The following is a 24,498-nucleotide window of genomic DNA, read 5'->3' on the forward strand; positions in this document are numbered from 1 at the left end:
GGTCCCAGCTGCTGGCCCCCCTCAGCCCTCTGCCTAACCCAGGCTGGGACCCCAGCAGGCAGCAGCTTGCCATTAAAAATCCTGCCAGCCTTGGCCCGCTCTTCTCCGTGCCCATCCCCGCGGGGGCAGGGTGAAGAAGCTTGGTCCTGCTGGCTGCTGCTGCAGGGCAGGCAAGGTTCCCTCCTCCCCTGCCATGCTGGGTTCCTGCCCCTCCTCCTCTCCCTCCCTGCTGTCAATCAGCTGATGACACATACCCAGCCTCCCCACACCCTATGCCCTGACTCCTGCACTCTCCTCACACACACCCAACCCCCAGCCCTGACTCCTGCACCCCCCATACATATCCAGCCCCCCCACCCCTGACTCTTGCACCCCCCACATTCTCACCCCCACCCTGAGCACCAAACAGGAGCTCCTGCACGTCGCCCCACATTCCTGCCTGCACCCCTTGCACCAAATGGGAGCTGCCCAGGTAAGCACTCCACACCCAAACCTCCTGCCCCAACCCTGAGCCTCCTCCCTCATTCTAGCTCCTGGCCAGACCCTACACCCCAACCTGCTCCTTCACCCCTAGCCCTTTGCTCAGTGCACTCCCACCCTCAGCTCAGTGCAGCGAGAGAGAGGAAGAGAATGGGCAAGAACCAGGGAGAAGGTAGGTACCCATTCTATGTGCGCAGGGCCGGGATCCCAGGCCGGGACCCTGGCTGGCAGGAGCCGGTGGACGGAACCCCAGACTGGCAGCGGTCTGAGTGGCAGCAAGCTGAGCCACTCAGCCCACTGCCGGTCTGGGGTCCCAGCTGCCAGCCCCGCTCAGCCTGCTGCCTATCTGGGGTTCTGGCTGCCAGTCCCTTGCCAGCCGGGGTCCCGGCCGCAGGCCCCGCTCAGTCTGCTGCCAGCCTAGGTGGACGGAACCCCAGGCAGGCAGCGGGCTGAGCGGGCCGGCGGCGTAAGATCAGCATTTTAATTTAATTTTAAATGAAGCTTCTTAAACATTTTGAAAACCTTGTTTACTTTACATATGACAATAGTTTAGTTATATAATATATAGACTTATAGAGAGAGAACTTCTAAAAAATGTTAAAATGTATTACTGGCATGCGAAACCTTACATTAAAGTGAATAAATGAAGACTCAACACACCACTTCTGAAAGGTTGCCTGCTGACCCCTGGTCTACACTAAAATATAGCTCCCACTGATGTAGCTCGCTCACTTCACCAACTTAATAACTCCACCTCCACGAGATGGTTAGCACATAAGTCGATGTAGTTAGGTCAATGCAGTGTCAGTTTCTGCCTTTCAGAAACCGTCCCACAATGCACCACACTGGCAGTTAACTTGATGCAAGTACTTCTGGTGAGGACGCGCACTGCTGACACAAGGATTGTAGTGTGGATATGTTTAACCGATTCAATTACTGCGGTGGCTGTACATCGACATAACTTAGGCCAACTTAATTTTGTAGTGTACACTTGTCCTGACTATTGAGAGAATTTCTTAATAGTGCAACTTATTAGACTATGGCATAGTTTCCACAGAAAGTGGTGGAACATTTATTCATATAGTCATTCCATTGACGTAAAATAAACTACTTGACTGACTAAATTTTTGCAAGTTTGGGTCTTTATACGGAAGCACCACTCTCCTGGTTGAAATGCAGCCACCCTTGGATAAGACACAGCAGTCTTTTAACAAAACACAGCAATGCTACACAAAAGTTCACATCTCCTGCATGGCATTGTCACTTGTTCTTTGTGCCGCCTTCCTCATCTATAAATAAGGACGATACTCCCTTCGTCTCTTTGTATTTAGACTGTAAGGTCTTACTCTGAGGCAAGGGCTCCCTGATGTGTATGAACAACACAGAGAGCAGTCAGGGTCTTAATCTAGGCTTGGGTGTCTAGATGCCACTGCAATACAAATAATGAAATAAGGGCTGGATGGGGAGAGGCAGTATGATGATCTACAGACTAGGACACTGGAGTGGGAGGCAGGAGATCTAGGGTATAATTCCATCCAGGTACCTCAGTTTCCCCATTGGCAAAATGGGGACGGTGCTCCTGACCCCCTTTGTCAAGCACTTTGGAAAGAGCTAGGCATGATTACCCTGGATTCCCCCTGCTGCTCACACAGCCTCAGAGTCTGTGCAGCGGGCGTCTCGGGAAGCCTCACTCAGGCTGTTCCGCACACCCCTGCGCAGGCAATGGCTGCAGGCAGCTAGAATCCCCCCTCCCCCATCCTTTGGCTGCAGGCACGCACAGCCCCCGCCCTCCCGGGAGCTCTGGGCATTAGGGCTGACTCTGAGCCAGCCACTCTCCTCCCCTCCCCTCCCCTCCCCCCGCCGCGCGCAGTGCAGGGCCCATAGAGCGCGCGGCGCCGGGCTAGAGAGTACCCAGCAGGGGCCGCCGGGCCTGCGCAGCGGCCCAGCGCCCCCAAGCGGCCGCCAGCGGCCTCGCGGTGAGCGAGCGGAGAAAGGGAGAGGGAGAGTAATGGCGGCCCGTTAGCGTGTGAGACTGAGCCGAGAAGACGGCGGCGAACTCGGCGCGCTCGGCGTGTCTCTCGGCCCGGCCGCCCCGCTCCCCGGGCGGAGGCGCCCCGCAGCCCTCCCTCCGCGGCGGCGGCGGCGGCTCCCCGCGTCCGCCTTCGCCGGGGCCATGGTGAACACCAGGAAGAGCTCCCTGCGCCCCCTGGGCAAAGCGGCGGCGGCCGCCGCGGCCGGAGCCGGCAGCCATTTCATCTCGTCCCGGACCCGCTCCTCCAAGAGAGGCACCAAGGCCGGGCTAGAGGAGCCGGCGGCGGCCCGGGTGAGGGAAGCGCGGGGGCCGGAGAAGGGCTGGGAGGGCACCGCTGCTGCCTCTGTCGGGGCCGGGGGGGGGGGGGGAGGGGAGAGGCAGGGCAGGGCAGACGGGGCGGGGGGGGGGGCACTGGCGCGGCTCTCTCTGCCCGGGCTGGGGGAGTGACTGGGGAGCCGGCAAAGGGGGCGGCGGGGGCGAGGGGCTCCGTCCCCCCTCGGCAGTGCGGGGCTGGAATTTGCGGAGGGGTGGCGCTGGGCTACTTTCCGGTGTGCTCAGCTGAGCTGGGGATGCCGCTGGGGAGAGGGACGGCGGCTCTAGGGGTGAAGAAGGGGGCTGGAGGGCGGATGTGTGTGGAGGCAGCGTTGGGGGACAGGGGTTACAGCTCGTGGGGGGGGGGGGTGATGGGAGACTTGGGAGCAGAGGGACAAAAGTTCTCGTGCCGCTGGCTAGCTGCATCTGTGTGCGAGAGGGGAACAGACAAGCGGCTGCTGTGCCCGGCAGGGGATCGGGGAGGTAGGAGCGGAGCAAAGCTCCCTCTCTGGCTGCGCCTGGGACTACACTGGAGGCACAACAAGAAACAAAAGTTAGGAGCTGCGGCTCCTGTAACTTACATATTGACCCCAACTCACCTACGACAGCTATCCTCATCAGCCTTGATAGCCCTGCTTTGAACATGTCTCCTGTTTTCTAATCCCTCCCTTGAAAAGCAAAGGAAAATAATAATTTAGCCTATTTGCTTAATTAGTTGTTTTCCCAACATGATTTATAATCAGAGCTTTGATTGTATGGTCTACTCACGGCTGAATCCAACAGCCTAATGTATGAAACTAACATTTTGTAGATTATAATTGAGATCTGCTGCCGATTTCAGGAGGCTTGTCTTCTCCACCCTTTCTGGAAAGATTTGCTGACAACAGGTGCATGCTTCTCCTTGTCAGCATTTAGTAGAGGGGGCTCCTTGTGTGATAGGTAGAAAATTGATCGCATTACAACTTTTCTGCTGGTAGTTATTGTGCTCTGAACTGGAAACCATATTCTAAACATGAAACACTATAGGTTGCCCCTGCAGTCAATGTGTCTAGAAAGACTTAGGGATGAATGAATACAGGAGTGACACAGCTGAGGGTCAAAATGTTCGACAGTCATGCACCAAGGGACCACATCCTTTTCACTGCTAAAGAGGAACAGATGGAGACACAAGTAGGTAAAAAAGCAATAGCAGCCAGAGATGTTAAAAACCCTTTCCCCCTCCCTTTGTTTACAGACACTAGAGAACACTATTGACTAGGTGTCAAATGTAAACCGTATGTACTTTTTCAGTCCTCTCCTGTTTCTTCTTAATTTCCTTCTTTTTTTTTCTCTCTCTGATTTTTCTCTTCAGTTTCTGCTCTCTGCTACTCTTCTGCATTATGGCTGGTAAAGCTTCTCACACACATTCCAGTATGCCGGTCCCACGGGCCTGGTATACTGTGTGAGCCAAAGTTTGGCTTAACCCTCTCGGGCTTGCTGTGTAGAGGAGCGTACTACTGCTAAGCACTAAGATCATAGAAGATTAGCGTTGGAAGAGACCTCAGGAGGTCATCTAGTCCAACCCCTTGCTCAAAGCAGGATCTAACTAAATGATCCCAGCCAGGGCTTTGTCAAGCCTTAAAAACTTCTAAGGATGCAGACTCCACTACTTCCCTAGGTAACCCATTCCAGTGCTTCACCACCCTCCTAGTGAAATAGTTTTTCCTAATATCCAGCCTAGACCTCCCCTACTGCAACTTGAGACCATTGCTCCTTGTTCGGTCATTTGCCACCACTGAGAACAGCCTACCTCATCCTCTTTGGAACCCCCCTTTCAGGTACTTGAAGGTTGCTATCAAATCCCCCCCTCACTCTTCTCTTCTGCAGACTAAATAAGCCCAGTTCCCTCAGCCTCTCCTCATAAGTCATGTGCCCCAGCACCCTAATAATTTTTGTTGCCCTCCCCTGGACTCTTTCCAATTTGCCCACACAATAATGGGAGCCCAAAATTGGATGCAGTACTCCAGATGTGGCCACACCAGTGCTGAATCGAGGGGAATAATCTGCTGGCAATGCTCTTACTAATGCAGCCCAACATTTCTTGGCAACAAGGGCACACTGTTGACTCATATGCAGCTTCTCATCCGCTTTAATTCCCTGGTCCTTGTCTGCAGAACTGCCGCTTAGTCAGTTGGTCCCCAGCCTGTAGCAGTGCATGGGATTCTTCCGTCCTAAGTGCAGGACTCTGCACTTGTCTTTGTTGAACCTCATCAGGCCAATCCTCCAATTTGTCTAGGTTACTGTGGACCTTATCCCTACCCTCCAGCATATCTACCTCTCCCCCCCAGCTTAGTGTCATCTGCAAATGTGCTGAGAGTGCAACCCATCCCATCATCAATCCAGATCATTAATGAAGATGTTGAACAAAATCGGCCCCAGGGCAGACCCCTGGGGCACTCCGCTTGATACCAGCTGCCAACTAGACATTGAGTCGTTGATCACTACCCATTGAGCCCAACGATCTAGACAGCTTTCTATCCACCTTATAGTCCATTCATCCATTCCATGTTTTTTTTTATCTTGCTGGCAAGAATACTGTGGGAGACTGTATCAAAAGCTTTGCTAAAGTCATGATGTATCACGTCCACAGCTTTTCCCCATATTCAACGAGCCAGTTATTTCATCATAGAAGGCAATCAGGTAGGTCAGGCATGACTTGCCCTTGTTGAATCCATATTGACCGTTCCTGATCACCTTCCTCTCCAAGTGCTTCAATATGGATTCCTTGAGGATCTGCTCCATGATTTTTCCAGGGACTTAGTGTTCCTTTCCATTGATTTAAAATGCACATCCAAATGATTTTTCTTGTTATGGAGTGAGGGAAAGGGGTAAGTAAAATTGTCCTGAAAATCATTATATCCATACCAAGATACTTATACAAATCAAGTGTTTCTAAAGGCAAGTGTGTATCTTTGCATGACCTAATGGATTTGTTTTGTAATACATTGGAGCACTCTTATATTAATGTCAGGCACACTCCAAGTATTCACTGTTGGTGTTGGTCTTTTTTCTTTAGAAAAACATTAGCCAAAAGCTAGCAGAACTTATAGAAGCTTTTGCTCTTCTTCCTTTTCAGAATTTTAGTGCATACGTATTTTCACTTTCAGTATGCATTTCATACTGTAGCTTTAAGTATGGGAAGCTGTTGTTAATATTAAGGTCTAAGAGATTGATAATGAAGTGCAACAAATATGATTAGGAATATGGAACAGCTTCCGTATTAGGAGACATTAAAAAAAACTGGGACTGTTCAGCTTGGAAAAGAGATAACTAAGGGGGGGGAGATATGACAGAGATCTGTAAAATCACACGTGGTGTGGAGAAAGTGAATAAGGAAGTGTTATTTACCCCTTCACATAAAAAAAACAGGGGTCACCCAATGAAATTAGTAGTCTGCAGGTTTAAAACAAACAAAAGAATGTGCTACTTCATCTAAATATACAGTCAACTCGTGGAACTTGTTGCCAAGGATTGTTGTGAAGGCCAAAAGTGTAACTGGGTTAAAAAAAGAATTGGGTATGTTCATGGAGGATAGGTGCATCAATGGCTATTAGCCAAGATTGTCAGAGATGCCACCCCATGCTCTGGGGGTCCCTGAAGCCTCTGATTGGCAGGTGGTGGGACTGGACGTCGGGATGGATCACATGATGATTGCTCTGTTCTGTTCATTCCCTTTCAAGTGTCTGGCACTGGCCACTGTAGAAAGATGAGATACTAGGCTAGATGTAACATTGTTTGTTGACCCAGTGTGGTTATTCTTATGTTCGTAGGTTCTCAGATCTCAATGAAATAATGTTAAAAATATCTAACAATTTTCTGTGATTTAAAATGTTCCAAAATCAATATGGCAGTTAGACAGCAATATTTATATAGAAAAAATAGCTTAAAAAAAAAACCACACCAACCCATGATTTATAAAATTACTGTTATGAGACAGGTTTCAGAGTAGCAGCCGTGTTAGTCTGTATTCGCAAAAAGAAAAGGAGTACTTGTGGCACCTTAGAGACTAACAAATTTATTAGAGCATAAGCTTTCGTGAGCTACAGCTGCTCACGAAAGCTTATGCTCTAATAAATTTGTTAGTCTCTAAGGTGCCACAAGTACTCCTTTTCTTGTTATGAGACAATGTTGTAGCTGCAGTGTTGGAGTGAAATGGGTGGATTGGCATGTCATGTATGTGGGTTTGGAGGCAATTGTTTCACTTACTTAAGTTCGTTGTAATGATGTCTCTTTAAAGCCTACCATAGATTTGTGATCTGAGAACCCCAGCTCTACTGGTGGTCCGGTGAATGCAAAGTTAAAGATTGCAGCAGACTGCAGGCGCTCTACAAATCAAAAATGTTGTCTGTATCTTTATGAGCCTGAGTTTACTTCCACAAGAGTATTGACTTGAGATCCCTGTGTAATGCTGTTTCTTGAATATGTTTGCAAATACCAGTCAGGGAGCATTGCTAAGATGATGATGATGATTATTTATTTTTGTGTTCCATACCATGGATTAAAATTGAGCCAACAGTATCCTGTAAAAATGTTGGCCATACCTGATACAACAGATGCTGGGCTACAAGCTGTACCTATCTGTTTTGTTGCTCTTCCATGTCTTTCCCCTCCCGCCCTGCCTTTTGTGTTTTTTTTTTTTTTTTCTCTTGGCATTTTCTAAGATATTAAGTTATATGCACACGTTTATGACGCTACGTTCCCCAAACGTAGGGAAAAGAAATGTATGAGAGTTAAATGTCTAACATATTACATGTTAGTATTATGTTGAGTAACGTGTTTCAGATGATTCACTTGGTAGATTCAAAGACAGATATAATCATAGAATATCAGGGTTGGAAGAAACCTCAAGAGGTCATCTAATCCAACCCCTTGCACAAAGCAGGCCCAATCCACAACTAAATCATATGTGCTGTGTATTAAATATTAAGAAAATCCACTCGCTTAATAGATCAAGGAATCAGATTTTTATTCTCTGAAATGGAATGGCAGTATTTAATGCATTTGAATGTAAAGAGGAGGAAGTGAGGTGTATTGTTTTTAAACTTACTTTGTTTAAAAACAAATTTGTGAGTGTAATGGGAGGTTTGTTTGCCTGTTATGTAATTACAAAATTATCATTTTACTATTTAAAATTTGACTTGCAAGTGTTTATGCTTGACATTAAAATATTCTGACAGGAACAAAATTTATCAGACTTACCACAACTAACTTTTCAAAATGATGATTTTATGAAAGTAGGTTTATAAACTTCAATTTTGAACCTCACTCAAACAGTTAAAAAACATTTTAAGTAAAAAATTTTTTTTAACCATAAAATACATGTAAGTGTTTGAGTTCCTATTGTTAATTTACAAAACTAATTTTTGGATGTCTTTAAGATACTGGTATAGGAATTATGATTGCAATGATTGGGTTTAATTAGACATTGACATTAAATTTACCTTACTCCACAGTATTGAGAGATGATTCTTTAACGCAGTTGCAAAAAACTAAAAGCCATGTATTTATTTCTCAACTAATATTATTGTAGTTTTTTAATCATGCCACTGTATTGGTTAGACATTTTAGAAATTTAGATAAGATTAACCTAATTTAATTAAGCAAGGCAGCATTAAAAGTACTTTAACAGCTACTTAAGGGGCACTCTGATTACTGTTAATAAAAGTTCCTAGCTAAAAGTAGGACTGCCAACATTATTCAGTAGCAACATAGAGCTCTCCATTGTACTTAATTGCTAATAGGAGCACAAACAGAACTGGGGATTGACATAAAGCACTGTAGTTGCATGTAACATAAGCACTATACAGCATTTTTATGATTCATTGCAACAATAAATATATATCTCTTGATTCAAATTTCTAAATGTATAAAAATTAATTGAAATAATTCTTTCCATATTAAAGGTGTGATAATATACCTTTACAGATTATTCCGCACGGTATATAGTCATGGCTACTCTTTAATGGTCAACAGTTGAAACACATTTAAAATATTTTTGACATGTTTTTGTTTTAATTTTAAAATATTACTTTTAAAACTTGTGTACAAATTTGTAAAAATTAAAGAAGTATTTTTTTCCTTTCAAACAGAATAGCAAAAGACATAACATGTTTGTTTTTTGTTTTGAAAAACGCTTGATGCAGGTTAATGAGTATTGTTGTCTTTCCTTTTTCACTTGACCTTCTGTTTTTACAAGTTGTAAGGACTTGTTGGTTTGGAATTTCCTTTTGGAATTTCATTCCTTCCTTGCTACCTTTTTGACAGTGCCTAAGACTCTTAATGGCTATTCTATGTATTTGAAATAAAAACATTGGAAAATTCATTGATCTTGGGTCACATAGGAAAAAGAAAATGACACTGCTTTGCACTTGCATTTAAAAGTTCTTTAAAGAAAAATATCCTTCCTAAAGATGCTCCTGTATTTTAAAATCACTGAGTTTAGTCTTCGTTTTACTGGTTTCAGTAATGCTAATGGGAGTATTTCAGCTAAAACTTGCACAATTCTGATGAAGTTACAAAAAAGATTTCAGTTAAAGACAGATTCTTGAGGAAACCCATCTTTTTAGGGTAGTAATGAAAAGCTAAGGGTTTCCCCCCCCCCTTCTTGTTTTAGTGGTGTTCCTTACTTTGAGACCTGGCATGAGAGATTCAGGAATAAATCATGTAATTTGTACCTTAGTACTGTACTGTGTTGTTCACACATCTGTGCATAGTGGGAAATGGAGCAGTTGTTCCAAGTGGTCAACTTCCTGCCAATATTCTAGTATACTTAAAGCCTGTTTGACATTATATCAGTTAATGTGCCCAAATGGACACGTAGGGATAGAGTTTTTCAAAAGCAGTCTACCAAATCATTTTGCTTATGATAATCTGGGAATTGAATTGGGTCATATACTAATGGCTAATTTTCATATAGAAAAATAATTACACATTTTGCTTGAAACTGCTGGTCATATTCTGCAGTCATACTATTCTGGATTTTGACCTCCTTGGAACTCAGAAGTGAAGCAGGATAAGACCTAATTAATATGTGAATAAGACCTCCAAATAACATTTGGGAAATGGTGTTGATGATATACTAAGTTGCGCTCTTTCCTCTAAGTACTAAACCAGTATCCCAGTGTAGCATTAATGGAGGCTGCTTCTGGAGCTGCCATCTTTCAGATGAGTCTTAAAACAGGTCACAGACACTTTTCTTTAAGATCCCATGGCATTTTTTCCCAGAATTGTGTTTAGCTTGGGGTTCTGCAAGGTAATTAGCTCAAGTAATTACGTTCTGATCACCCAATTCCCCCTGTACTTTCAGTTGGGTGTGGTATATTGTTCTGTACTTTCTGCCCTAAACAGCTGTGTACTGATAAACTGTTGATGTTCAGCCCAGTAATTGAATTTATTACTGTATCAATCTTTATAAAGCTCTTTTCCAGTACCTAGGTGTGGATGACCTTTAGTCTTCTGTTACTTTGGTTGTAGCTATGACCCAGTCATTTCAGTGTGTGATATATTTTATCCTAAATATATCACTCCCAGTTTAGGCAGTAAAAGCCCTCACACCACTTCTAGTGCAGAGAGAGAGAGGACCATGAGCTTGTGTATCTTTCCAGGTATATTTCTCCATCCTTTTTTTCTTTGCTATTTTCTCCCTGGTTTGCTGGCTTCTTGTTTTGCTCTCCCTTTTCCTTTGACTCACTTTCCTGGTCTCTTGGTCCTGGTTTTGTTACATTAACTTGCTTCCTCATTACCTTTGGAAGGTTTTTTGCTCCTCAGTGAGTGTTCCTGCTGCCCCTACCAAATCTCCTCCTGTCTCAATTCCTGCAACCCCACCGGTCGCTGTCCAACTGCGATGGACGTTTCAGGTCCCAGCATTCCTCCGATCCTCCTGCTCAGTGATCTTCACCCAAATCATTTTGCTTATTTATTTAATTAAATTTATAGGAGTGCTAAGAGGAGTGCCTAGCCATACACTTTAGGGTTTCTTGACGTAACTTAAAATACGTACAACACATTGCTGTTTCAATAGCAATAGAGAGGAAGAAATTTGGCTGTCTACCTTATATGATATTTCTATAGCATCTTGCATCATAAATCTGAAAGAACTTTTACAAATTATATATATTATGCCCCCTTTTTTTAAAATTTAAATTCATGAACTCAATAAATATTTCAAATGCTTTGGTAATAGAATCTAGAAATTTCTGTAAGGTGGGAAGGATGTCTGATAACATAGTTCAATATAAAACTGGCTAACTTTTTGTATTCAATTTTTGCGGTGTTAAATTAACTAAATCAGGGGCTCTTAATGTGGCGGTTGTGAAAAGGTATCAGGTAAATTGCAAATAACTCTGCCCTTTTCATAGTGGTAAATAGGGTGGTCCCTTTATAAAAATTTGGGTACCAATATGACAAAAAATGGAGCACCACCGCACCAGGTGGTTGTTTCTTTTTCTAACTAGTAAATGTCAAAACTGCTCATCAATACTCGAAAAGAGTAGGAGTTAGTTTTAGTTATTAGTAAACATCTATATGACTTGACATGCCTGAATTTGAAGGAAGTTGTAGGAAATCAGAAATTGTACATCAGAAGAATCATTTTCATTACTTCAGTATATTCAATGTAAACATTGTCAAGAATGAAGTAGTGAGTGGGAAAGGATTCATGCTTCTTTTAAAGTTCAGAAAATAGGCTTCTTCAGATTTATGAAATGTGCCACTAAATTAAAGATTGGTTATTGAAGCAGAAGAGCAAAACATTGAAAAAGTTTTGATGATTCTGCAAGTAAGGTATTTCTGATGCCATAGTCACCATTGAAACATAGCATCAATCATATGTAAGTCAGTTCCAAGGCTGTCCAGCAGCTGTTCAACATCAGGAATGTTTTCTGTTCTTTAACATCCAAAAAACCCAACAATTTGTCCGTGACTATGGCATACAAACGATTGAAAGTAAAGACTTTGGTAAGAAAGTCACAATCTTTTTTTATGCAGTAAATGTCACCTTTCAACCTAGCACAAAGTCAGCAATTTAAATAAACGATTGAAGCACTCATCACAAATATAGGTTTCAGAGTAGCAGCCGTATTAGTCTGTATTCGCAAAAAGAAAAGGAGTACTTGTGGCACCTTAGAGACTAACAAATTTATTAGAGCATAAGCTTTCGTGAGCTACAGCTCACTTCATCAGATGTATTCAGTGGACATTCCACTGAATGCATTCATTGCAGTGAGCTGTAGCTCACGAAAGCTTATGCTCAAATAAATTTGTTAGTCTCTAAGGTGCCACAAGTACTCCTTTTCTTATCACAAATATACTTTTCCAGACAAATTTAAGCTTGCTACTAGATGCTTTAAATAAAGAAACAGAGGAAAATTTAAAGAATTAAAATAATCATTGACACTGATGCAGGATAGATGGGTGAATATGAAGTAATTGAAAAGTAATGACTGCATGTATACATACAGTCATTATACCTATGTAATGCTATTGAGTCTGTGTGAGAAAAGAAAACCATAGAATATTTATTATGTCCAAGTAGCTAAATATGTCATCCAAATATTCAGGGACAATTATGACAAGGAGAGTTCTTTGCAGTTTTCCTCAGACAACCAAATTAAAATGAAAAAGAGGAGAGCTCAGGTGCAAACATCGTAACCTTCTGACTCATAAGTGGTTCAGCATGCTATCCAAACCTTCCTGAGAAAGAAGCAACCCATTACATGGTCCTCAAGCACATTGAGGAAGATCAAAAATAATTTGGCATCCATGATCAGCCTTCATGGTTGGTTGAATGGAAGAAGCAGGCTTTATGCTTTAGTTCTCCAGTGACGCTTAATGGAATTTTTAGTAAGGCTGTGTTGCTCTATTTTCTTCCAACTACCATAAATATGATTAAATTTGCACCAAGCATGAAGAGTACTTAAGTCAAAGCATTTTACAAAAGACTGTAAAAGAAAGTACTAAATGTACAAAAGCAATTGAAAGAGGTTTTGAAAGAATTTGACAAATTACAGGAGGATGACACTATTGTCAGTCTCCGGAAATCTAACTTGATCTAATTAACAACGAAGATCTGGAACCATACAAGAACCAAAAAAACAAAACAACAAAAAAACAGCTCAGGGAAGCTATGGAACCTTTCCATGACTCAGTCAAAATGTCTGACCCCAAATATAACAACATTGATTATAATTAATAATACCTAGCACTTACTTCACTTTCATTAGTAGATCTAAAAGTGCTGTACACAGGAGGTCAGTATCCTTATCCCCATTTTTTCACAGATGGAGAAACTGAGGTATAGGGAGGGAAGTGACTTGCCCAAGATCACCCAGCAGACTGGCTTCAAAGTTAGAAATAGAACCGGTGTCTCCTGAGTCCCATTCCAGCAGGTTATTAATGCTTCCCTATAAAGCATTATAAAGCAAAGTTGAACCCAGAACAGGAAGAATAGACTGAAATGTGGATGATAGAGAGTAATCTTGAATTCTTTCCTTCTCTCCTAGCATGTAAAATTGAAGATCCAGATTTCCACCTCAAATTGCTGGTGGGGTGGGGGGACATGTATGAACATGGTAGACAACTCTGCAAGTTTTTAATCTTCCAGAAGACAGTGGAATTCAGAACTTTTGTTATAGTTTCCCCCCCTAAATCTGCACTCCTAGCCAACTCTTCATCAGTTGAGAATGATTTGCATTTGTGTATTTTTTGGCTGAGATGGTTTCAATAGGCTAGGTGCAGAAAAAACAAATAGGTCGTTAAAGTGTATTGGTATACAAGGACAGATGCAAAAGATATAGACCTGGACTTTCTTTTGGAAAAAGTGTATATCTTTTTCTGTCTGAGGAATAAAAATGCTTATAAAGTGAGCCCACATAGTATAGTATTTAGTAGAACATCCCTCCTCCCTCAAGAAAAAACTAGTATTTTCTTCTAAATAGGGCATCATAACAGGCCTGCCTGATATGGTAGAGACAAGATACATTCTTTAGCAGGTCACCTCTTTGTTTTCTTCCCCATTTGTTACAATCATCTTAAATAAAAAAAAAAAATCCGTTAGTAGCCCAGTTCATCAATACCCTGAGACATCTTTGCACGTTTGCATTGCTGTTCAGAATATACAAATAAGCAATGGTTACTGATCCCAGATTTTCTAAGGTTAGTAAAAACATTGCTCTCATGAGCAATGTTAATGTCTACAAATCATAAATCTAATTTCAAGGAGATATAAAGGCAGAAGTAGAGATACTTTTGAGTATCGGTCGGTAAAGCTAAATTCCTGATTAATACAAGTAAATTTCAGGAGGCTAATTTGGTATTTGTAAAATGAGAAACAAGAAAATAGTAATTGAAATTAATTTGGACACCTTTAAAACTATGTAGTTAAGAAATCAGGTAAGAAATTAATTTAAAAAATATTGAAATTGAATATGTTGCTCGAGATGGTGAATTGTGGAAGAGGGAGACAAGATTATAGTTGTTGAAGGGAGTAAAATAATAGGTAGAAAACTATTGTATCAAGTTTTGCTGAAATGATATGAACAGTATAATTGTGTTGGATGTGGCCACAGGTTAAGGACATGGGAATGGAGTGGCATATTATTCCATAAAATAGATGATTGAGAGAGCTGTTTTTACCATGATGGAAACCTTTTTTTATACCAGGGTGTCCACTGATACAAATTTCAGTGCAGCTGAATCAATAGTTGCACTAATGGGAATCTTCTTCTGAAATTTCCAAATTGTATAAATGGCCTAAATGTATCAGAACTCTTATTCCAAAACTAGATTGAATTGAGAGTGTCCACTTAATAATAAACATGAGATTAAATTATAGTGTTGCTTTACTACTACACCTCTGATTTCCTGAGTGAACTGAGTTACTTATCAGCTTGGTTGGAATTGTCAAGGCTTGTTGTCATTGACGACTTCATTATCCACGTGGATGATGGCCTTCTAGGTTAATTCATAGCCTTTGTATTTACCAGGGAATGGTAAATTTTTTCAAGCCCAGGCCTAGATCACATTGGAACTATACATTTTGTGGTTTAAGTGCAGTTCAGATAAAACAAAGGTGGTACTTGTGGATTTGAGAAACAACCAGAAGAAGTGTCAGAGGCCTCTTTGATGGAGAAAGCATATGCTGGTCCTGCATCAGCAACTTTCCTCAATCAGTAAACCTGTGGGAACAGTGGTTGCTTCTGGATAGCCAGACAGCAGCTGTAGCCAAGATATCTTTTTTCATTTTTTCTTGGATAGCAGCTTGCAACCTTTTAATTTTTTTTTACCATAAATCCTTTGTTTAGTATCCTCTGCGTGCTCGAGATTGCCTCTCTGTCCTTTTAACTTTTCAGTTGATCATCTGAAATGCTTTACATAGCAGTCCCCAGTGTATGCTTCGGGGAAGGCATTCATCAGTGAAGGGCTCTGGAGTCTGCTCCCCTTCCTTGCTTCATCAAGGCAAAAGTTTGTTGATCCTTGGGCCATGCTGCGAGGCCTGATCTATTTACTGAAGCCTTTCCTAAAGAAGTGGGTTGAGAAGGAGCATTTAGTTATTTTCTTTAGTTTCTAGTTTGGAAAGTTTTAATTTGTTAATATTTAAAAATAAATTCATAGTTAAGAAGCCAGAAGGGACCATTGTAATCATCCAGTTTGATCTCCTGTGTAACACAGGCCATAAGGTTCCCTGAATTAATTTGTTTGAATTAGAGCAGCATTTCTCAAACGTGGCCACTGAGGCTGCATGCAGCCACCAGGGGTTTTTCTTGTGGGCACAGCCTCCTGTGCAGTGACGGTGGGGGACGGGAAGCAGTGGATCTCCCCCAGGGGTACCAGTAGGCATTGAGCCCTGCACCTCTCTGGAGACACAAATGCTGGAGAAGCAGGCAACCAGTGAGTTCCCCACCTTCCCAGGGGGAAGGCTCATGCTTCGGGCTTTAGCCTTCAGGTGGTGGACAGCAGGTTTCAGTCATTGGGCTTCAGGCTCCTGCCCTGGACCCCAATCACATGGCGGCGGGTTCCTGCCCTCTGCTCCCCTCCCCCCGCAGCTGCCTCCCGAGCCCTCCATCTATTCCCGCTTTGCCCTGGCCTCTCTGTCTCCCCACCCACCTCCCCATCCAGGGCTTAATTTGTCCCCTGGCTGAGTAAGTCTGCTGTGAAAATTGATATTTGTAAGTTTGTTAATATCACTTTTCACAGCCTCCCAGCTAGTTGTGAAAAGTGATATTAACAAACATACAAAGATTACTTTTTGCAGTAGCAAGTCTTTAAAAAAAGCAACCAAAAAGCAAAGAAGCAACAAGGAAAAAAGACAAGAATGTGCAAAGCACCTTATTTGTGTTTCTATTCTGTTTAGGTCCAGTAAAGAACAGAGACAACTGTACATTATTTTTATTATTGAATCTGCCAAAAAAGCCAACCTCTACATAAATTACCATGATTTGGACATTTATATGTGCATATTTATTTTCCCCTAAAGTTAATTAAGTATTTTTGGAAAAATTGTCAGAGTGGCCACCAGCAAGAGTTGAGGCCACCAAAAAATTTGAGGCCACGCTAAACTAGATCATATCTTTAGAGAAACATCCAGTCTTGATTTAAAAATTCCCAGCGATGGAGAATCTACCACTACGCTTGGTAAATTGTTCAAATGGTTAATTGCCCTCGTTGTTTTGTGCCTTGTTTTTACTCATAATTTGTCTATCTTAAACTTCTAGCCTCTGGATCTTGCTAGATGTTTTTCTGCAGGATAGAAGAACTCCAGAAGAGAAATTAAAAATATTGAAAGGAAAGGATACAGTTGAAAATATAACAATACTGCATGCAAGCAGTTTTTGTTGAATTTGATATTATTGTAGATTGAAAGTATAGAGTGGGAAAGGAAACATTCTTCTACACATGCGTGAGTGTGTGTGTGTGTATTTATATATTTTTTTTAAAAAAGGTGCAAGTTCAGTTTCCCTTCATTCTCCCCTTTCTCCATCCAAGTAGAAGGAGTGTAAATGGATTATAAACCTGCAATCATATCTCACACTTAGATTCTTTGCTGGCATTAGTTCATTAATTTAAGTGGCATTAGATTAGCAGAAAATTTGGCTCACCACCTGTGCAGGACTCTCACTGTTGGCTCTTTGCTCCTTAGTATGAGACTAACCGAACTCCCTTAGCTGTGAAGTTTTGTTTTTATTCTTGAGCACAACAGTAGTAGTGAAGAGCATGATGGTTGTGCTTCTCTTAGAGAGCGTATAAATGGCACCTTCCAAATCTTAGTCAGTTCCTTACTTTCAGTTGGTAAAGGAGCTTCCTGGAGGAGACTGCTTTATTGCCTTTGGATCACAGTGAGGTTCAGTATCCTCTTCTCCCGCTCTTCTCAGGTCCAGTATAGTTGTGCAAAATTTTTCAGACCTCCATGTGCTTCCATGCACTTTAGAACTTGTTTATTTTCATGGTCCTTTAGTGTGCGTTTCTCAGCAGTGGCCTGGCGTTTGTCATGGTGCTTTGGAACAGAGTTTTTGTTCCTGCTATTGTGTTGCCTTGATATTGTTTCAGCCAACATACTGGCACTACCAAGATATTTTAGTGGGTGTTCTCTGCACTCTGGTGACAGCATTGCTGTCAGCACATGAGATACCAGCTCCAGTGCCACAGTTTCATAGTAGTCTTAAGGCTGCTCATTGCATTAGTGCCTGCACAGCTGTTTCAGTGCTGACTTAATTTTGAAGCTTGAGCCTATCTCAGTGCTTGTTTCTTTATTGGCCCTAGAGGTCTGCTTGAGTCTAATTTTTAGGTCTGACCTGGACCCAAGCCAATCCAATCTGAGCCTGAGAGGGTTGAATCATTTTTCTGCCTCGACTCTTCCACCTGAACCTGAGTCACTGCCATCTCCTCCTGCCCCTGAGGTCGGCTCTCTTCCTCCTGCTCGGCCCCATGGGTAGGAGGAGGAGAGCTCACTCCACCTGAGCTTGAAAGGGTCCTGTTGTTTTTCCACTGGACCTGGACCCAACACTTCAGATTACTGTATGTGGAATCAAAATAATTTAGGTCTTTTCCTTGTGCTAGCTTTCAGGGTTTCATGGTGAAAAATGTTGCATAGACTGCAACATTTCTTGTGCCAAATCTAATATGGTGCTTTTTGTATTTGGAGTGGGCTTGATTGTCTCACACTCAGGTTAATGTTAGGTGCTAGTATTTTGTAGCTTTCGCAAAACAGGTTAGGAATTAATACTCTAGAAGTAATAATAATTAAAAGTTACTGTAGCCTATGTTAAGCAAAAACCTGTTTTGTTTTTAGTAATGATGTGGTTTTAAGTTTACAGCAAGTTATCAAATGGCTTTAGGCAGTATTGCGTTGTTGTTCCTGTCTTTTTCTTCTTTACTCAGCTTTGTTCTCCTGTACCACTCAGGCTAGTTTCAAACCAGTGCTGCAACTTCACTTGCAACTCTGCTTCTCAGTTGCACAGAGTAACTCCTGGCATTTCAGAAAGGAAGTGTTCATTAAGATTGACTTGCATTAGTGGTGCACTTCAGTAATTGCACAGAACACAACTTTGGCATAACCTACAGCCACATCTGTACATGCTATGGAATAAGACTATAATTGTGTGAGTGTTCAGTGGATTCCAGGTATAGACCTTACTGTCCATTTAATGTTTGGGAGAGCTCTAGTACTGATTTATCTGAATTTTAATAGGATTTTGGGATCCAAAACCACTGCTTTATTTTAAAGTTTTAAAATTTGATTCCACATTGTTGAACTTAAATTAAACATAAATTAAAAGGTACAGTGACTAGAGTGAAATCCTTGCAAGCTGCATGGACTCTCTTCAAATACACCATAATAGAGGCTCAACTTAAATGTATACCCCAAATTAAAAAACATAGTAAAAGAACAGACAGCTGCAGTGGCACAGGAGCTAGCAAACAGAGCTCTAAACAGGGGAGTTTGAGTGGGAGTTCTGTTGGAGGAGAAGGTAGTTGTACTTGGTTTTGTATTTTTAGTATTTGTGTGTGTGCAGGGGCTTTGTGCTGGGAGAGCAGCTGAGCCCTGATTAGGGGGTGGGGCTTTGTGCTGGGAGAGCAGCTGAGCCCTGATTAGGGGGTGGGGCTTCTGACTAGAGGTCCTATAAAGGTAGCCAGCCAGTCAGGCAGCAGCACAGACAGCTGCAGCGGCACAGGAGCTAGCAAACAGAGCTGTAAACAGGGGAGTTTGTATTGTGCTTGTTTGGGGTTTGCTTTTGCTGGGGGGGGGTCTTTTTGGTGTGGCTTGTGTTTCCCAGATTAAAAGGATTTAGGTGGAAAGGCAATGACAGATACAGAGGCAGCTGTGGGAGTGACTCCTTTAGTGGAAGACACATTGAGGATGACTGGATGTGGAAGTTGTGGTATGTACATGATCCTGGAGGGGGGAACAGGTAAGAGTTTTTTCTGCGTGAAATGCCGTCTGATAGAGCTGATGGAGGAAAAGATCCGAGGTTTGGAGATGCAGGTGGAAGGTCTCGTTGAGTTTAGGAAGGGGTTTGAGCAGATGATGGAGCAAAGATATGAGGTATCTGAAGGGAAAAGCTCAGACTCACGGATGGAAGCAAGGCTGGGGAATTTTGAGGGGAGACTGGGTGAGGAAAGTGGTCAGTGGAAGCATGTGATTAAAAGAACCCGGCAGAGGAAAAGACGGGCTAGTGAAGGAGAAATAGAGCTTAGGAATAGGTTTGCAGAGTTGGAAAATGAAGAAGGGGCTCAGCAGGTACTTGCTGAAGGTGGAAGGGTAAGGAAGAAGAGAAGAGAGGCTAGTCCTATAGGAAAAGCAGAAGAGTCAAGGGAGACTACACCAAATATGAGTCCCAGGAGGATACAGGATGGGTTGAAGAGGATTATAAGGGGAAAATAGGAATGGAAAGAACTTGCAGCCAGAGGGAACAGGGGAGAGACTGGAGAATAGCACTGTCACCAGGAAAAGGCAGGTCTATGTGATAGGGGACTCTTTATTGAGAAGAATAGACAGGCCTGTAACTAGAGCTGATCCGGAGAATAGAAGGGTGTGCTGTCTTCCGGGTGCTAAGATACGGGATGTAGACCTGAGGTTGAAAAGAATCCTAAAGGGAGCAGGAAAGAATCTCCTAATTATCCTTCATGTGGGAACAAATGATACGGCTAGATTCTCGCTGGAAAGTATTAAGGGAGACTATGCTAGGCTGGGGAAGACGCTTAAGGAAATTGAGGCTCAGGTGATCTTTAGCGGGATCCTTCCTGTTCCTAGAGAAGGGCAACAAAGTTGTGATAAGATTATGACTGTCAACAGATGGCTTAGGCAGTGGTATTATAAGGAGGGCTTTGGGATGTATGGCCACTGGGAGGTATTCATGGACAGAGGACAGTTCTCTCGGGATGGACTTCATCTGAGTAGGGAAGGAAATAGACTTCTAGGATCAAGGCTGGTACAACTGATAAAGAGAGCTTTAAACTAGGAATTGGGGGAGATGGTTGGGAGATGTCCAGGTAATCTCCACGCCAGATTTTAGCATTGAGAGGGAAGAAGACGAAGTAAGAAAGGATACAGCCGTGGGTAGGAGAATGTATATAAGAAGCGAGGGCGATGTGGATACTAGTCTAATAGGTTATACTGGCTGTAGAATGACTGTGCCTAATAGGGTACAAAATGTGAGCGAGGCCAAACAGCAAAAATTAAGATGTTTGTACACCAATGCGAGGAGCCTAGGTAACAAAATGGAGGAACTAGAGCTACTGGTGCAGGAAGTGAAACCAGATATTATAGGGATAACAGAAACATGGTGGAATAGTAGTCATGACTGGACTACAGGTATTGAGGGTATGTGCTGTTTAGGAAAGACAAAAACAAAGGTAAAGGTGGTGGAGTAGCACTGTATATCAATGATGAGGTAGAATGTAAAGAAATAAGAGGCGATGCAATGGATAAGACAGAGTCCGTCTGGGCAAAAAATTACATTGGGGAAGGAAAACTAGTAAAGCCTCTCCTATGATAGTGCTTGGGGTGTGCTATAGACCTCCGGGATCTAATTTGGATATGGATAGAGCCCTTTTTAATGTCTTTAATAAGTAAATACTAATGGAAACTGCGTGATCATGGGAGACTTTAACTTCCCAGATATAGACTGGAGGACCAGTGCTAGTAATAATAATAGGGCTCAGATTTTCCTAGATGCGATAGCTGATGGATTCCTTCATCAAGTAGTTGCTGAACCGACTAGAGGGGATGCCATTTTAGATTTAATTTTGGTGAGTAGCGAGGACCTCATAGAAGAAATGGTTGTAGGGGACAATCTTGGCTCAAGTGATCATGAGCTAATTCAGTTCAAACTAAATGGAAGGATTAACAAAAATAAATCTGCAACTAGGGTTTTTGATTTCAAAAGGGCTGACTTTCAAAAATTAAGGCAATTAGTTAGGGAAGTGGATTGGACTGAAGAACTTATGGATCTAAAGGTAAAGGAGGCCTGGGATTACTTTAAATCAAAGCTGCAGAAGCTATCGGAAGCCTGTATCCCAAGAAAGGGGAAAAAATTCATAGGCAGGAGTTGTAGACCAAGCTGGATGAGCAAGCATCTTAGAGAGGTGATTAAGAAGAAGCAGAAAGCATACAGGGAGTGGAAGATGGGAGGGATCAGCAAGGAAAGCTACCTAATTGAGGTCAGAACATGTAGGGATAAAGTGAGACAGGCTAAAAGTCGAGTAGAGTTGGACCTTGCAAAGGGAATTAAAACCAATAGTAAAAGGTTCTATAGCCATATAAATAAGAAGAAAACTAAGAAAGAAGTGAGGCCGCTTAACACTGAGGATGGAGTGGAGGTTAAAGATAATCTAGGCATGGCCCAATATCTAAACAAATACTTTGCCTCAGTCTTTAATAAGGCTAAAGAGGATCTTTGGGATAATGGTAGCATGACAAATGGGAATGAGGTTATGGAGGTAGATATTACCATGTCTGAGGTAGAAGCAAAACTGAAACAGCTTAATGGGACTAAATTGGGGGACACAGATAATCTTCATCCAAGAATATTAAAGGAATTGGCACCTGAAATTGCAAGGCCATTAGCAAGAATTTTTAATGAATCTGTAAACTCAGGAGTAGTACCGAATGATTGGAGAATTGCTAATATAGTTCCTATTTTTAAGAAAGGGAAAAAAAAGTGATCCGGGTAACTACAGGCCAGTTAGTTTGACATCTGTAGTATGTAAGGTCCTGGAAAAAATTTTGAAGGAGAAATTAGTTAAGGACATTGAAGTCAATGGTAAATGGGACAAAATACAACATGGTTTTACAAAAGGTAGATCGTGCCAAACCAACCTAATCTCCTTTTTTGAAAAGGTAACAGATTTTTTAGATAAAGGAAATGCAGTGGATCTAATTTACCCAGATTTTAGTAAGGCATTTGATACCATGCCACATGGGGAATTATTAGTTAAATTGGAGAAGATGGGGATCAATATGAACATCAAAAGGTGGATAAGGAATTGGTTAAAGGGGAGACTGCAATGGGTCCTACTGAAAGGCGAACTGTCAGGTTGGAGGGAGGTTACCAGTGGAGTTCCTCAGGGATCAGTTTTGGGACCAATCTTATTTAATCTTTTTTATTACTGACCTTGGCACAAAAAGTGGGAGTGTGCTAATAAAGTTTGCAGATGATACAAAGCTGGGAGGTATTGCCAATTCGGAGAAGGATCGGGATATTATGCAGGAGGATCTGGATGACCTTGTAAACTGGAGTAATAGTAATAGGATGAAATTTAATAGTGAGAAGTGTAAGGTTATGCATTTAGGGATTAATAACAAGAATTTTAGTTATAAGTTGGGGATGCATCAATTAGAAGTAACGGAAGAGGAGAAGGACCTTGGAGTATTGGTTGATCATAGGATGACTATGCCAAGGTGATATGGCTGTGAAAAAAGCTAATGTGGTTTTGGGATGCATCAGGAGAGGCATTTCCAGTAGGGATAAGGAAGTTTTAGTACCATTATACAAGGCACTGGTGAGACCTCACCTAGAATACTGTGTGCAGTTCTGGTCTCCCATGTTTAAAAAGGATGAATTCAAACTGGAGCAGGTACAGAGAAGGGCTACTAGGATGATCCGAGGCATGGAAAACCTGTGTTATGAAAGGAGACTTAAGGAGCTTGGCTTGTTTAGGTTGAGGGGAGATATGATTGCTCTCTCTAAATATATCAGAGGGATAAATACAGGAGAGGGAGAGGAATTATTTCAGCTCAGCACCAGTGTGGACACAAGAACAAATGGGTATAAACTGGCCACCAGGAAGTTTAGACTTGAAATCAGACGAAGGTTTTTAACCATCAGAGGAGTGAAGTTTTGGAATAGCCTTCCAAGGGAAGCAGTGTGGGCAAAAGATCTATCTGGCTTTAAGATTCTACTTGATAAGTTTATGGAGGAGATGGTATGATGGGATAATTGATCTTTAAATATTCAGGGTAAATAGGACTAGTCCCCTGAGATGGGATATTAGATGGATGGGATCTGAGTTACTACAGAAAATTCTTTCCTGGGTATCTGGCTGGTGAATCTTGCCCATGTGCTCAGGGTTTAGCTGATTGCCATATTTGGGGTCGGGAAGGAATTTTCCTCCAGGGCAGATTGGAAGAGGCCCTGGAGTTTTTTCGCCTTCCTCTGTAGCATGGGGCATGGTTGACTTGAGGGAGGCTTCTCTGCTCCTTGAAGTATTTGAACCATGATTTAAGGACTTCAATAGCTCAGACATGGGTGAGGTTTTTCATAGGAGTGGGTGGGTGAGATTCTGTGGCCTGCGCTGTGCAGGAGGTCGGACTAGATGATCAGAATGGTCCCTTCTGACCTTAGTATCTATGAATCTAGGTGACAAATCTGAGGAATTGTCACAGATTGAAGTGTCACTAGAGGAGGTTTTGGAATTAATTGAAAAATTTAACAGCAACAACTCACTGGGACTAGAGGGCATTCACTCAAGAGTTCTGAAAGAACTCAAATGTGAAATTGCAGAACTATAGTTTGTAACCTGTCCTTTAAATCATCTACTGTACCCAATGACTGGAAGATAGCTAATGTAACGCCAATATTTAAGGAGGGCTCTAGAGGTGATCCTGGCAATTACAGACCGGTAAGTCTAACATCAGTACTGGGCAAATTAGTTGAAACAATAGTAAAGAATAAAATTGTCAGACACATAGAAGAACATAAATTGTTGTGCAAAAGTCAACATGGCTTCTGTAAAGGGAGATCATGTCTTACTAATCTATCAGAGTTCTTTGAGGGGGTCAACAAACATGTGGACAAGGGGGATCCAGTGGACATAGTGTACTTAGATTTCCAGAAAGTCTTTGACAAGGTCCTTCACCAAAGGCTCTTTTGTAAATTAAGCTGTCATGGGATAAGAGGGACAATCCTTTCACGGATTGAGAAGTGGTTAAAGACAGGGAACAAAGAGCAGGAATAAATGGTAAATTTTCAGAATGGAGAGGGGTAACTAGTGGCGTTCCCCAAGGGTCAGTCCTAGGACATATCCTATTCATAAATGATCTGGAGAAAGGGGTAAACAGTGAGGTGGCAACGTTTGCAGATACTAAATTGCTCAAGATAGTTAAGACCAAAGCAGACTATGAAGAACTTCAAAAAGATCTC

General features: G+C 42.3%; 1 protein-coding gene across 1 annotated transcript in view; it reads left to right on the forward strand.

The window, feature by feature from the left end:
• Window positions 1–2,441: 2,441 nt before the first annotated feature.
• Window positions 2,442–24,498, forward strand: part of ATAD2B (ATPase family AAA domain containing 2B) — a 180,933-nt gene continuing 158,876 nt past the window's right edge. Inside the window, 1 exon segment of the mRNA XM_043510164.1 lies at window positions 2,442–2,803. Within this exon segment, the coding sequence (XP_043366099.1) occupies window positions 2,654–2,803 (150 nt within the window). The 5' untranslated portion in view covers window positions 2,442–2,653.

The sequence above is a fragment of the Dermochelys coriacea genome, chromosome 3 (assembly GCF_009764565.3).
Source record: "Dermochelys coriacea isolate rDerCor1 chromosome 3, rDerCor1.pri.v4, whole genome shotgun sequence".
NCBI classification, from domain to species: domain Eukaryota; kingdom Metazoa; phylum Chordata; order Testudines; family Dermochelyidae; genus Dermochelys; species Dermochelys coriacea.